Here is a 16,547-nt window from a genome sequence, read left to right as displayed (position 1 = left end):
ACTTCTTCTTTTTCGTTGTCTTGCGAATTTGATAGCATCAATGATTATGTTAGTGAACATGTTGGTGATGAATATTTACATACTTTTTTGAAGTTTACAAACTGGGGAAGATAGGAAGTAAATTATAAAGTTGAATTGAAATTGGGGAAATATTTAATAAAAGTCAAAAAGTTTGATATATATTGAGACATGCAGCATTGATTAAAATTGAAAAAGAAGATAAATTTTCATTTACTGCAAGGCGTATTCAGGGTGGGAGTTTGGGAGTCAAAATTGATTGTCAAGTTTATTTCCAATTCTAAAATGTATTAGTCAATTTTCAAATTTACATTGATGCAACTGGAAAAAATAAAGCTATTGAATGTTTCTATATTGATTTTATCATCTATAACTAATCCAGAATCAACTGGGTCAACATATTTGCTCCAAAACATTGCATTTGAAAATTGAAATTGTGCAGTATCATAATTTTAAAATTGATGCCCGTGTGTTTAATTTATAATTGTTTATGATAGCTAATATGATAATTCGTATAAAAATGGAAATTTATGTGCTATTTATCATCTTCTAATTGCTTTAAACATAATTTAATTTTTTTATAGCTCTGAAAAATTATTTTGGTTCATAAAAATTATTATTTTTTTCCTGGAAGTTTGTCAGCATTAAAAAAATTAATTGAAATACCTCGTTAATGTTTGCTTATTTTCAACAATCTGTCTTTAAGAATAAGAAGATGCCTGCATCTAAGAATATAAAATTTTCATAATAAAAAATTGAGTTATTAGTCTTAATATTGCAACAATAACACACCTAATGTTGAAGAAATTTCTTCAATCATAAAATTTCATCGTTTTGGGTAGAGATTGCGTATCAAAGGAAGGAAGGATATATTAAGCATCAACATTTTTTGATTGAAATTCTCATTAAACTTTATCAGGTCGTACAGGAGAAAATATCAATGGTTTAAATATTCTTTCATGCAAAAGAAAGAAGTCGTTATGATTGAGCAGGAGTGAAGCCAGGAGGTTTTTGAGGGGAGTTGGTAGGATCATCTATAATAAACCCTAGCCAATTTTGAAAAAGTGTGGGGGACCCCAAAACCCCCCTCTGAGTGAGAAAAGAAATCAAAAAAGAAATACTTCCGTTTCACTTCGTTCAAGCAGTTTTCTCTTTGCTTCGTAAATATGTGTATATTTTGGCACTAAAAATTTATGAAAGCAATAAAAACTGTGAGTGTGAAGGGTATAAGAACAAGCAGAATAGTAGCATAATATTGTGCAACATCAAAATGACAAAGTTGATGAACAATATTGCTGTAAACTCCAAAATAAGTAGGCAAAAACCTTTGGCAGGCATTTTCCTCTTTTATTTCTATAAAACAAGGAATGAAACGTTAAGCAAAGAAAACATAAAATGTTGGAAGTGTTTTATACATTTAAATATTTTATTATTGTTAAGAATATTCGCTTAATAAAAGTTTTCTCCTTGAATAAAGATTTCCCAACTTCTTCTGAGGGGAGTTTAAGAAGTAATGCTAAATGATTTATATGTTGAGAAGCGCAAGGCGTTTATTATTTATGAAATTTCTTCAGTATTATACAAGTGGTGGGGAACCTGTGTGCTGCGACACACTCACTGTATTACCACGAACTCTATTGCGTGTGCGGTTTCGGTCGAAGCTTATTACCAAGGTGTGTCGCGAAATATAAAAGGTCGCCCACCTCTGCATTATACTATTGTAGACGAGGTATTATTGTATATGTCATTTAAAAAGGTATTGTTAGAATTTAAAGTGCCATATCATAAAGATTCGTATCTATTTTATATGAAAGTTTTTATTGAGATTGTCGGTGATGTCGGTTGTTTGGTTGGAATTTTACGATACATTTTTATTAACTACAAAAAATTTTCTGGTAAAAAGATTTCTTCTCGCAGACTATAGTCGTTTGAATTTTTCTACATGATCCATCTTCGTTTGCATAACTTAGCGAAATTTTCATACATGACAGGAAAAAATTATTCATGATTGTAGACATTTTTCTCAGTCGCACCCTATAATGGCATATAACACAAAATATATTCTTTTCAATTTGGCATGCCGATGTGCTTACACGCCTCTCCTCTATACCACAAAAATCTCAATCAATTTAACTTTGTGAAAAGTGAACGTGATTTCAATTGGAAATTTCTATGCCAATACGCCAAAATGCGATATCCAATATAAAAATAATAGATATTTATCTGCATATAATTCCCCATCGTTTCCTTATTTTTTATTTAATTTTTTATCTCTTCTTATTCATTTTATTACAAAAATTTCCGTAAATCCTGCGGATTGTCGAATTAATAAATGAGACGTAATTTGTTATTGCCTCGTGATTTGGAAAATCTTGCTTGCTCTTGTTTGACGATTGTTGAAATTCATTCAGTTGAATGGATGAAAAATCAATTCGCGTGTTTTCCTTTTTTCCCTTCTCATCTTATTGGATCTTTTTAAGGATTTCTTGTTACCCTGACAGCATGCAAAGTTAAATGAAAAGGAAAACTCTTATAATGGCTTGATATATAGCGAAATATGGTTTAGTCCCTCGTCAAGCATGATGGAAAACAATTGGAGAAAGAACGTTGTGTTATAACGTTCATTTGAGATTTGAATATTATTGTACTTAGTTGAAAACCCCTTTTCATGTAAAATGTAAAGTCTGTTTTTGAACTCGGATAAATCACAAACAACCATACAAATAATGAAGAATATGCGCGAGTTCTTTTTTAATGGTTTTTTATTTTTTCGGTTGAAAAATAAATTTTTCTATAATTTTTTTGATGCAGATGGAGTGAAAAAGTTTTCAAATAATCTAAAAAGTTTCCATTACTTTGGAATGAGTCGGAAAATGAAAAACAATTTCTTTTGGCATTTATGTGTATGATGATTCAAGGGAATCGTCATTAAATATTACATTTTGGAAGATCCTGTTGAAAAAAAAATGTCCTGAATACTGCCAACATTCGGTAGCACAAAAAAATAAACTTTTCGTTCCTTTTCTGATTATGCAGGCTTTAAAGCGCCCTCGGGGGATCAATTCAATTCGAGAGTAAAAAGGGAAATGGAAATTGACAAAATGCGGGAAAGTAAGAACAGTTCGAAATCATTGGGATTGATGATAAAGATGGGGAAGAAAAAAATTTACTAATTAAATTTTTGATTAAAAATCTCATTTTAACATTTTGGCATTTTTTATTCTACTTACAGATATCCGTCTGTGATGATTATTCCTTGCCGCTCGACTTTATAAAATTTAAACGACCGTCCAGTTTTGATCCAGGTTTAGCAGAGTGTTTACCCAATAATTGGCCATCTCCGTCAACAGAGCACGTAAGTTTATTATTCATGATGTTCAATCAGTTGTGAGGATTTTAGATAACACAAACTTTTATTGTTCGACTAAATATTGATAATTTAATTGCTGAACATTAAACAGTTTCATGTCTAATTTATTGAATGTCCAAAATACAAATCGATTCAAAAATTTGCTTATACTAAGTGAAAATATCAAAATTGATACCTTGACTATTATTTGTGGACTAAAACAACATTTGATACTTTTGTCTGTACTTCTATCAATAAAACAAGGTTTAAAAAAAACATCAAAACATGTCCATCAAAAATATCCATAAATGCTTTAAGATCCTGCCAATCATGACTAGTTTGATGTGAATTTATCGTAGGGAGAATTGTTCTTTTACAAATCACAAAACCTTTTATGTACAGTATAAAGCAAGTAAACAAATTCATTAAATCCCATCATTATAATGACGACTTGAGAATTTTAGATCCTTTTTATAATAATGTACTTAAAGGAACAAATGTTACGCAAAGTCCTTGAAGCCAAAATTTTGTAAACATGGAAATTTAGCATTTTCCTTTTTCATTATTTTCTTTTCTCTAACTGTCACTTAATATTAAGAAGAAACTTTTCCATCACATCATCGACAACAAACAGCACATCTGTATTATTTCATGAAGTAAATTCGAGAAAAATATATCTTTAATATATTATGGAAATTATATTAAAACTTTCTTTTCATTTCCATTCTTCTACTTTTCCATGTCTTTTGCTGACTAATTTGATATCAGTTTGAGTGAGTCGAAGTGGTTTGGCGGTGGAATGGTTTAGTATTTCGGTACTTAATTGCTGTAATACCGATCCAGCGAATATGGGTTCGAGATGAATTGTCACTTGCTCATTTTCGTGTCAACTTTTAAATTCAAAATCAATGTCGACTTCGAGCTCTGGACAAATGCTCAAGCAGCTGTTCTGGAAATTATTCAATTTGATTCAAATCACAATCAGACACAAAAATAGAAAAATTACTTTCAATGTGATGCCAATGATCATCAGTGGAATGAGTAGGCGTATAGAATCACAGCAGCAATAATAATCTGATTCTATTACACACAACCCCTCACGATTCTCATACTGTAGTCTGTTTATATATGAAAATAATTTGACTGTCTTCTTATTTTTGGATGTTACTCTATCCATAAAATAATGAGCAAAGGAAAAAGGAAGGAATATATACATTTAATAGCATCGTTTATGAGTATCACAAGCACTACTTCATTATCTCCCTTTGCTTGTTAATGCCAATCTGAGTGTGGAGAGGCAAAAGTATCGAGAATTTTTTTCAATTAAAATCTTTTATTTGCCTTATGGGTGCAATATTAACGGAAAATGATCCCCTTTTCCTTCTTGATTGCTACATACAGTTTATATTTAATAAAATCGCACGTCGACATCATCATATGATTGGTAGAGGAAGTGAGAAAAATGTATAAATAATTCATTGACTTGACGTATAAATAAAAATTATTTTTATTCATTTTGTTGTGGAATGATTTCATTTCCAATAATTTATCGGCATTCCTTCCTGCCTGAAAAATTTTTTTTTGCGCTTAAATGGCATTGTAAACAAATAGTAACCCCAACTACATCATAGTAAAAATGAATGCGAAGCTAAAAAATCAACATCAACTGAGCGACGAAAAATCAAAAATTTTCCAATAATATTTAATGCGTAAACGATAAGCGACAAAAAGTTCTATGGTATGAGAGGACCCTGAGGCCACGCACAGTATTTTTGTGTGCAAAATTGATTTTCCTCATTTTTTTTAGTACGCGCGTATGATTGTGATGTGATGCACTAGCAGCAGTATGGTGGGTAAAAATATCATAATAATAAATAAAATGTTATATCGAGTAATTGTAATCGCACAGGAAAAATCTGTGAACATAAAATATACATCATGCGTTCCCTATTGGCAATAATTCTCTCGCCCTCAACTCATAATGCTGCTCGATTTCGCATTTGGATGTAAGAGAGAGCCTGATACTTGATTGTTGTTCGTGTGTTGGAGCTACAATCAGGAAAGCATTTCTGTATTTAATTATTTTCGCTGCAGGACAATAATGTCACATTGTTTTTCGAATAACACTTGGTCGCAAAACTGTTTTGTTATTATGGCCACTACACTAGCATTTGACTGCTGTAATCATATTGCCATTTTTTACCAGCCAAGCAGATTTTTCACCCATCCATTCCCATACTTCTTCTTCTTCGTTTTCTCCTCACACCATCTATTTCACACTTGAATGCTTTTAAACGGCATAAATAATCATGTAAAAAAATGTTAAATTTAATCCTGTTCATGCAAAATAAGTTAAGTCATATCGAGGTCTATTGTATCAAAAGTCGTTTATCATATTTTTGCCATTCAACCAGGCAGGCATTCATCTGACTTTCGTTTTGTGTTACACTCACACTTTTCATTTTATTAATTTCCACCCTTGCTACATTTTCAATATTTTTCTTTTTCGCCACATTAGGTTACATTTTTAGATCAACAGCAATATTTGTTACAACAAATCAACTTTCCACTACACCAGTCGCAGCAGTTTGATACTCAAAGTCATTTGCTAAATGAAGAACAACATCAAGTTCTTCAGCAACAAGAATTTGAAGAAGACGAAACAGTTGACGATGCACAAGGCTATATTGATGAAAGTGGAAATTTGTGTATTTTACAATTTGTTCCAGAGACATTAGACGAAGCCGTTGGAGCTACAGCAAAACAGTTTTCACGTCACAGCACACGCGAAAAAACCCGATCGTCACAAAAACGAAGGAAAAAGAAAAAGTCTAAACAACATCAAGCAAAAGCAGCAAAAGAGCTTGGTAAGGAAAAAAACATGTAAACATTTTTTTTTTTTGAGCTATAAAATGTAACATAGCAGTTAATCAATACTTGATGATTAAGAAGAAATTCCAAACAAAATGATATCGTATAAAGTTTTATGCTGAATGGTTCTGTCAAAAAAGCCATGTTTGGAATCCGAACGACACAAATGAAGAAGGCTCCACGAAAACTCTTATATTAGCCGGTTAAATTTGGCGTAATATAGGAGCGTATAGAGCTTTACTGAGCCTTCTTCACTTGTGCTACTCGGAGAAACATCCAATTAAGTTTGAATAATTTCATGTCACGAACCCTGAACATATAATTACTGCTCTAATCAATAAAATACATTATCAGAAAAAGTTTATATATTTTCCTATTGTTATTTAATCAACATAGACTCATCCGTGCCAAACTCATCGGAAAACGAAGAAGAGAGAATTGTTTTTGATGACGAAGGAAAAGTGCCAGAATTAAATTCACCCGATAGTATAAATGACGATGTTTTGAACCCTCTGAATAATTTCAAGAGTCCGAGAAGATTATTAACAGCAGAGAGATCCAAAACAACTCCATCACCATATTATTATTCAGATTTATTAAAGAAGAAAACGACTGAAGAAGAAAGACGTCAATTGTTTCAGTTACAACATCCAAGGACAGCAGTAAATTCATTAAAGCAAAAAGAAGGTAGATCCAAAAATAAGAAAAGTAATAGTTTAGATACTCCAGCTGCAGAAAAAGAAGTATCAACACCGAAACGTTATTCAATTACTGAGGACGGTGTTCGAATAATTCGTTGTGATTCTCCATCAAGCACAACATCTGACGATTCTGATTGTTCTGAATGTCAAAAGAGACGTGAGTGGCATTCACATGCATTAGCAGTTGTACGAGCAGCAACACAAAATATACGATCACAATCAGTAAACATAGATGATGTCGAACCAGAGGTTGATTATCAGAATACTATAGTATCGCAAATGCCTCAGAGTCGGTTCGTTGATAATCAAGCCATTTGTGCGTGCGCCACACCTAATTTTGGTGACGATGTTGATGATCAATTATTTCAACCACGCAGTATATTTTATGTCCATCAACAGGGCTTTCAAGAATGTGCAGATTGCAGTATAACAGATGATGAACGTTTAAAAGCTTTAATATTTGACGAAATGAATGTAAGACAGCGAAAAATTTATGAAACAGCTTTCGATTCGAAAATTTCAAAATCCGACGACGACCTTGACGATGTTGATCGTATAACGAATCACTCAGCGAGCTTATTCGGTAATGAGTATAGAATGGTAACAAGTCAAAGTAAAGATAGTTTTATAGCTGCATCTGCAGTTCAACATCCAAAAGAGAAGCGTTATCGATCGAAGCACAATAAGAAGGCACAGCAAAATAATAATAACAATAACATAAATAATAACAATATTAATAATAATTGTAAGAGTGAGGAAGATATAATAACAAAAGATATTGGGAATATAAAAATAGAAGAATCGATTGATAATATTGTGAATGCCAACATTACATCAACGTCAACAACCACAGCTAATACACAACAATATACACCTTCGCCTCCATCAACTGCGCCTTTACCATTGAAATTTCCAACAAAACATGAGAAATTCTTTATAAATAGCATCAAGAGTGCTCCAAACTTGCCAGCTTCAAATGCATTACAACATCCACGGCTAAAAGATTTGCGAGGTTCGGAGAAGAATGACGGATCGAAAGAGCGTCCTCGTTCGGTTATTATTGAAGCAGGAAGAGTCTTTGAACTCAAACGAAGTCATTCAGGTCGACATTATTCATCGTCGATTGAGAGTATGGCAACGTCAAGTAGTGGTGGTAGTATGGAGTCAATCAGGTCAAGTACTAGTGAGGGTAATCGTAGCACGACAAGTACAGAATCACGACATTCATCAACATTAAGTTCGCACAGCTCTGATTCTGGTCCCAGCGTAGCACGTCCATTGCGTGTTCCAGTTTTAATCCATCCAAAATTACAAATTCTAAGTCCGATATCTGATAAGTCCACGCAAGAGCCAATTTCAGAAAATTCTGAAAATAAAAATCAAAGTCTCAAACAGCAAACATCGGGTGATGAAAATGGCGATAAAATACTTGATGACAATATTGATGTTAAGCAAAAAAAGCGTCCGACAGCAAGTAAAATATTGTTGATTGCTCGCGAAGAAATACAGGGCAGTGATAGTGGCATTTCATTACACTCACGAGACGATAAGGCAAAACTAAGTGCATTATGTGATAATAAGATTGATAATGCGACTGGATTGCCGCAGGATTTAAAAGATCTTCCATTTGACATGCCTAAATTGAGGAGACGAAGAGTTCAGCCCCAGGTATGTAAATATAATAAAAAATAATGTCACTTTATAAACATTTTTCTTTTCATACACAACAGAACTCAGGTGCGTCAGGCAGTGCCACATCAGTAGATCTCGGAGAACTTCCATTTGACATGCCGAAATTGCGACGAAGATTGCGAGTCGGTGGTGTTAATCTCATATTACCCAGCAACATATCTCATAATTTAACAAATAATGCACTTAATTTAAGCAACAATAATAGTTTGAGTACAGATACAAGTGGTGTGTCTCAAGCATCCTCCAGTCAATCTGTATTGCAACAAAATGATCGGCCAATAATTGGTAAGTTACTCATTAAATATTTAAATACACTTGTGCTTTAGTGCAGTGGTGTGCAACCTTTTATTTTTTGATGCACATCAAGTAGCAAGCTTCGACCGAGACCGTCCGGCATACGGTTCACACTATTGTACCGAGGCTCACAGGTTGCCCACCACTGCTTTAGTCTAAAAGTGCTAATGATAATTATAATGATGATGTTTCAACATACTGCAGTGTTAATGATATTTATACAAACAATTCCTGATGATGAAAATGATTTTCATTTCATTTTATTATTCGCTTGACCCTCCCATGAATGAAATGAAAAAAGAACGCAAAAATAGGCGTAGTAAATTCGAGCGAGGGAATAAAAAAAATTCAGCATTGCTAATCGTTTTAATATTAATTAAGAATCCGATTGTTTCGCAAAATGTGTTTTTTTTTCTGTATAGTCCAGCTATTTGTAGTCATTGTACTTAATGTATTAGACACGACTTGAATTTACACTGCCTACAAATAACATTGAAATTCATTAAAATTTCATTCACACTCCAAAATTTTGTAGAATTTACGCTCGATTCATGTTGATTTTTCCGTTCTGTTTCCGATACTTTTTTTTGTATTCAAACGAATAATATAGTATGGGAAGCGAACCGGACGGGATGTTGTATCAGAAATTCTTCAGATAATATTGAATTATGGCATGAAAGCATTGCGGGAGTAAACAGATGCATCAGTAACCACAAAATACATGCACGACACAAAACTAAAAGTGATTTTGTGGATAAAAAAATTTCAATCATGTCCCGTGTGCAGTTAATGAACATTTCCTCCGTTCTCACTTAGAGTTATATCCTACTATTGTCTTCCTCATTCAAAACTCATTATTTATGTATTTTTCATGCCAAAATCAATTTCTATTATGTTTCATGAAATACATAGATGTTAAGGCTCATTAAGGGAGAAAAAGTTTTTTTTTTTTAATACATCTGCAGTGAAGGCTGCTCTAAATAATGAAGAATGTTTTGTAGCTTAAATAAATGTTGAAAGGTCTCGAAGGTATAACATCAAGTTGAGAAGAAAAAAAAGAGTTTTGATATCGGAATACTTTATATTATGTATATCACGTTATGTCTGAAAATTTGATTAAAAAATTAAGATGGTTATTAAAATTCTGATGGAGAACATTCATATCAAGTCAATCTTTAAAGCTCCAAATAATCTAACCCTTACGGAAAAATGACGTTCTTCCGTCGTGGAGCCTTCTTCATTTATATCGCTCGGGTGTAGAACATTTCAATAACATCTCATTGATTCAACTTAAGGTCGTGTACATTTTTTTTGGGGTAGATAATCGCTCGCTAAATTTGATCCTTTCCACTTTTATTTTTCCCCTTCATTAGATTGTTTGCTATTTGAATATTTACCATGTACCCAGCTCCAATGCATAATTTAGTAGCTACAAACTTGTACATTGCTTATCAAACTGTCGTGGTTAGTTAGTGGCGAACATTTTGCATTTTTTTTCTCTCGCATAATACACAAAAGGGAGATTTGATGTGAAAGATATGAGAAAGGGAAGGTGAAATAACAGTATTTAGGGCGCGCACGAGATTTTCCTCATCCATTCTTTTATATTAAAAATTTATAAAGCTCGTTTGAAGTTTTGTTTGTATTTTTTTTATTATAAAAAGTAAAATATAAGCTCTCCAAGTATAGGGAAGAGATTACAATATAAATATAATGCCAAACATGATGGGGAAATTTATACTTTTCTGCATTCATTCTTATCAAAACAAATTTTCATTCAATTTGCTAAGTAAATCGAAAAATAAATTGAAAATTTTTCATCTTTTCCCTTCACATTTTTAATATTTTTTTTTCCAGGTGGGAGTCTTTTTAGACAGAATTTGACATTAAATTTGAATGACTCAAAAGCGGCAAAAATGAAGAAGCCATTTGGGACATTAGACTTGCATGGATTGTCAAGTACTAGTGGAAATTTGAGTAGTAGATCGTCCGCTGCCATCAGTTTTAATGTGGGTGGCTTTAATCGACTAAATATGGCACTAATTGATGAATCTATTTCACTTGAACGACAAGGGTAAGTACACAACATGATAATTTATGATTCACTTATGCATACATTTTATGCAGATATTTTAAAATTAATAATCATTAAAAATCTCTTCGCATGGGGCGAACCATAATTAATTTTCATGTGTAATTGAATTTTAATTAAAATTTTTTCAAAAAATTGTCTAATGGAAATTTTTTGACTCTCTGTCGCTTCCAGCTGGTATCATGGTGCGATCACTCGAATAGATGCGGAAAATATTTTACGGCAATTGAACGAGGGAAGCTTCCTAGTGCGCAACAGTGAATCGGCAAAGCAAGATTATTCATTATCATTAAAGTGAGTATGAGAAATTCCTTTGAAATAATATAGACAAATTTTTATTGGAATGTAGAAAATTTGTTGGCATTTTATATGTCAGCTCCATATATATAATATGACGTATTTCAATAGAACAGACTTTAAATATTCTCCCAATGGAATCTCTCTTTGATATTTCACATCTCGAAAAAAAGAAATAAATTTTAATAAAAAATAGTCTGAAATCTCCAAAAAAATCCCTTATAGTGTGAAAAATCTCTGCATAATCTTCCTAATAACTAATGCATACATTTATTTTTTTCTTTAAATCTACCCCAATAATAAAAAAAGGAGTGCTAAAGGCTTTATGCACATGAGGATTCAACAACAGAATGATACAGGCGAATACATCCTCGGTCAATTTAGTCGTCCCTTCAAATCTATACCAGAAATGATACGACATTTTTGCCTCAACCGATTGCCAGTACGTGGAGCCGAACACATGTGTCTTCTTGAGCCTGTCATCGCACAGTTGCTGTAAAATGTTTTTTATGCAAATTTATATATTCACTGTACTAAATGCGAAAATTGTCCATTTCGGCTCTCATTAGGACAGAGAGTTGGAGACAGACAATGCAAAAAATAAAAAAAGAACGAAATCCGAGAAAAACTAACTTGTTCATGCAAATAATGATGTCAGCACAAAAAAATAGAGATTCAAAACTAGAATTTTTTTTTATTATTCATCCTAGAAGGAAGGATCTAGACTAGTCCTTCTATCTATTCCATATATATTTGGAGTTAAGTATTACATGGAAAAAAAGAAAAGAAAATATCATAGAATGGAAGAAAAGAAAGAAGTTATATTATACATATATAAAAATTTTGTTTATTGAATAAGAATCAATTTTTATTAGATTTGACTGACAATAAGGTATAAATAGCAAAACATGGCTATGAATGAGAATAAGAAAAAAGGAAAAGGCACGAGAAAGTAGAAGGATTCAGGGAAAAGAAACGAAAATTGTCTTGTGTTTCTTAATGTGTTTGTTTTTTGATTGGATATGGGGATGTATGCTGTAGTGATTACTCTGTTAGTACATATGTTATTAAATTTAAATGTCATTTGAATAAATGCAACAAAAAAAATATTTAATATACCTAAGTTGACTTAAGGACTTAACTTATTAAAACTTTGATCATGTTTACTGAAAAATACAAAAAAATCTAGTTAATAGTAAATTTTGATCTCTTAGTTGATTGATGTATGTTAAATTAATTAGAATAATTCACAAAAAAATTCATTCACATCACTTTAAAAACCTCCCCATGTCATGTTACTTTATTGTTTTTAAGTATTTCTATTTATCTTTGTGTTCAAAAAATAAAATAAAATCAGAAAGAGAAAATTCAATTTATTATCAAGTCACACAGCATGAAAACCTAGAAAAAGCCAATAAGAAATCAACATAAATTTCCATTTCAAAGTTTTCTCTCCTTTCTTTTTTTGTTGCCTTTATTTTCCTTTTCCAAAATTCTTTATGTATGTGTGTGAGTATTTAGTTTAAAGTCTCCGTACGACGGATGACAAGAACGCATTATATCAGAGACGCTGTTTTGTAATGAATGATTCTGTTGATGCTAAACAAGACATTCGTCAAGACATATGAATATTAAATATGATATGCAAAATTTTTCAATGATCTCAATTTTATTAACAAAGTTTGAATTAAGCAGACAATGATCTCGACCGGCACAAATGAAGAAGACTCAATCACGGAACTTTATAGGCTCCACTAAACGACGGAGCCTTCTTCATTTGTGTACTTACTGTACTTTCATATAAATTTAAAAAATGCAGTAAATACACTAGACTTTTAGAGTGTCTGACTCTTGGTACTGATCAATATTTGTAAAAAAATGCGTTCAAAATGTGTGAAAAAATGATAAGTCATTATAAAAGTACCAAAAATATTTCAAAATAAATAAAAGAAAAAATCTCTCCGTTTCCTACATTTTTCTTTTCGGATAATTTTTAGGAATGTTCTTGTCGGTGTCGTCATTTATCGCCAGTGAAACGAGAGATCCCTTTTTCAATTTTCCCTCCTTCTTTTTATGTCTTAAATGAAGAAAAATATGTGATAGTAGAATTTAGAGTTTAAAAGAATTCCAAAAAAATAACCGAATATAAAAAAATTGGATAGGTTTCCTTTAGTCAAGCAAATATCCAATAGAAAAATTCTTTTAATTGAAAATGTGTTTTTCTTATTTTTTATTTTTAAAATATTCTTATCGTGATTTTGCTTTTTAATTTCTCCAGACATCTTATGAGATTCATTTACACACTTTTCTTATTATTTCCTTTACTTTAAACTGGTCTCGCATTTTAATTAATGAAAAATTTCTATTCATTCCATCTTTTGAATAAGAAATTGCAATTAATTTGCCATTCAACGTCCTCCTCATTTTGCGTTTTTGAAAAATAAATTTAATTAGTAAAATGAGTGGAATGAAATGGAATCGGACAAAAGTAGTAATTTCTTAAGATATTCAATAAACAGCGAGACATGATGTGCAATTTTAATAGAAAAATGCTTTCAATTCTAACGAACGTGCAATGTTAATATTATGTTAATTATCGACAATTTTCGTTTATAGGAAGAATATTTTTTAAAATAGTTTATTGCTACATAAAAACGCTCTTGATCAACTTGCAACTTACTTACTGTTCCCATGTTCCTACATATTTGGAGCTTAGATTGCATCAAAAGATTTTCCATTCGACTCTGTCACCTAGTTCGTACAAATACTCTGTCTGCATGTTGAGCTGACATTCTTTCATCACTGTTCTGCGTGGAGTAGTTTTTGAGGCTCCTGACCGCCGTTTCCCTTGCGGATTTGGAGTCAGACTGCGGTTTTACAATATTTATTCCTGCTCAACAATCAAGTTGCAAAACTTGATGAACGATTTTGAAATTGAATCTATTATCTTCTTTAATAAGAAGCAATAAGAAATAAATGAATCGTTCACAAAGTTTTTGATAAGCAGTTTTAACTCAAAAGGCTAATGACAGAAATTAGGACATCAGCTCCAAGTCATTCAAGCAAAATTATTTTAGGCAAAATGAAAAGGAAAATTTTTATAGATTGTGACATGGAATAATGGAAAATGACATCAGAAATTTGAAATTACGCTATTAAAAATTTTCTTGTTTTCCACAAGAATTTTCTTTTATATCCTCGAGAATATTCATTAATGTCACTTGACTTGAACATTTCATGTCATATAGAATTTTCTTTTTCTAGACAGAAATTCGGAGGAGCAAATGGCCGCAAGAAGATTAAGACAATAAAAAATTCTTGTGCAATAAAAGAAGCAATTTGAAATCATGAGATGAAAATGGTCTAAATTTTATAATGCTTTAAGATTTTATTGAAAATTTTTTTTTCTTCAAATTTCCTCAATAATCTCTTTAGCAGACGATAACAACAAATTGCAACACCCTTGAAGGGAAGCACTTATTTTATTGTTATTTTTTCTGTTAAAATGAAATTTAATTTAAGTTGATTGAAATAGCTCAGATTTTTCTTTAACAACATTAATCCAATTTTAAATCCATGCATTATTTTTCTTTTTAATGTAAATATTTTCAAGTCAAGAATAATGATGATGATTAATTGTAAACTGAGCCCTTCCAAAAATTCTTCTTTACCCTTCCAAAATCGGAATAAAAAAAATGTTTACTAATATTACGAAATCTCCCCTTTAAAAGAAAATTTCTCTACATTTATTTTATTCACTCATTCATTTGACTCACTATGAATCACGCAGAGTTGGCAAAATCCGGGTTTTGACGTCTACCAGACAATCTTTTGGTGATGTTCCTTTCCGCAGGATGGTTGCCGCCTTCCACCGATGGCCCCCGCGAAAGCCCTGATTCTCCCAATTATTTCTACCTACATGCCAACTCTGGAATCACGATCATAATAAAATTCAAAATCAAGAAAATGAGATCACATTAGAAAAAAATTAATGAAATATTTGGTCGCAATTAAAAAGAGAAGAGTGAGAATGAAAAGAATGATGAAAATAAAAATTTAATATGAGAAAAATGCGAAAAGTTTAAGAAAAATTTGTCTTACGATGTAATGAAGCATTTCACTTTACATACATTCAAGTATGTCAACTTGAAGGCGCATGATACATAATTGTTATTTTGTATGTTTTCTGAAGGAATAAGAAAAATAACTTTTTCGTGCAAAGCAAGTGAAAATGAAGATGAAATGCGAAGGATTAATTTGATATTCCCCATAACACAATACATATATATAGAATAGTCATGCATATATATATATCTTTGTTTAACGACTAATTAAAGATAATTTATTATTTATTATTGTGTACATAAGAAGAAAAATGAGGAAAATTAAATAAAAAAGAAAAATATACAGACACTCTTAGAACTATATATATTTTGAGGTGACACATATATACACATAGCTCACCTTATGTAATTGTGAGAAGAAATGAATTAACAGATAAAGATGAGTAGAGACAAATGACACAAAAATGTAACCATAGAATTTCTATAATGAGCTGAATTAGCAGAGGAAATTTACGAGAAATTATTATTGTAATATGAAGGAAAGAAAAACTCATGCATATTCTGTAACTTTGAGACATCACTTAGTGAATGTTCAATAAAAATTTAATTATGCAAAAAAAATATAATTAATTATGTGTGTATGAAGTCATAAATTATGTTTCAGATTGGATCTGTATTATCATTTTACCTTGTTGTCATGGTTTGTATAGACTTTTACACTTTATTCACTATTTAGAAGTTTTCAGATTTCTTCGCTTTTGAAAATACTTAACGGTAAACATATATTTTTTAGACCCCTATCCCACTGTAACATTAAGTAACCATATTCATCCCTAACTTAATTACTTCGCTGGTCGTGCAGGTCAATTGCAATTCATAACTTCTCTGCTGGCTCTATCGCTGGTTTCCATCTCCAAATAACAACAACACATGCAAGACTCTCTACTTCCCTCCATGATTGCTCCCTAAGCATCACGTAATTTTCGAACGTTCTCTGAAAGCGATCATTAGACAAATAATAAGGTCATCCAAACTTCAACCAATTTAATTTTGCTTCACATTGTTGATGTAGCCTAACAGGTTTTGGCAAGGATCTAAAATTCATCTGAAAATTGCACAATATTCACAAATTTTTCTATTAATGAAAATTGCAAAAACTGTGAAGATTC

General features: G+C 31.6%; 1 protein-coding gene across 1 annotated transcript in view; it reads left to right on the top strand.

The window, feature by feature from the left end:
* The window catches only part of hwt (heavyweight), a 69,639-nt gene extending 53,631 nt beyond the window's left edge, over positions 1-16,008 (top strand). Inside the window, exons 5-11 of the mRNA XM_070647848.1 lie at positions 3,251-3,373; positions 5,886-6,234; positions 6,635-8,607; positions 8,670-8,916; positions 10,783-10,999; positions 11,192-11,311; positions 11,624-16,008. Of these exons, the coding sequence (XP_070503949.1) occupies positions 3,251-3,373; positions 5,886-6,234; positions 6,635-8,607; positions 8,670-8,916; positions 10,783-10,999; positions 11,192-11,311; positions 11,624-11,813 (3,219 nt within the window). The 3' untranslated portion in view covers positions 11,814-16,008. The remainder of the gene's footprint in view (positions 1-3,250; positions 3,374-5,885; positions 6,235-6,634; positions 8,608-8,669; positions 8,917-10,782; positions 11,000-11,191; positions 11,312-11,623) is intronic.
* The last annotated feature ends 539 nt before the right edge of the window (positions 16,009-16,547 follow it).

This window comes from Chironomus tepperi, unplaced genomic scaffold, assembly GCF_022539635.2.
Source record: "Chironomus tepperi strain 1889 unplaced genomic scaffold, CSIRO-AGI_Ctep_v1 contig_376, whole genome shotgun sequence".
In the NCBI taxonomy this organism is placed as follows: domain Eukaryota; kingdom Metazoa; phylum Arthropoda; class Insecta; order Diptera; family Chironomidae; genus Chironomus; species Chironomus tepperi.
Note: the sequence above shows the minus strand (reverse complement) of the source record. Positions and strands in the feature narration are given on the sequence as shown.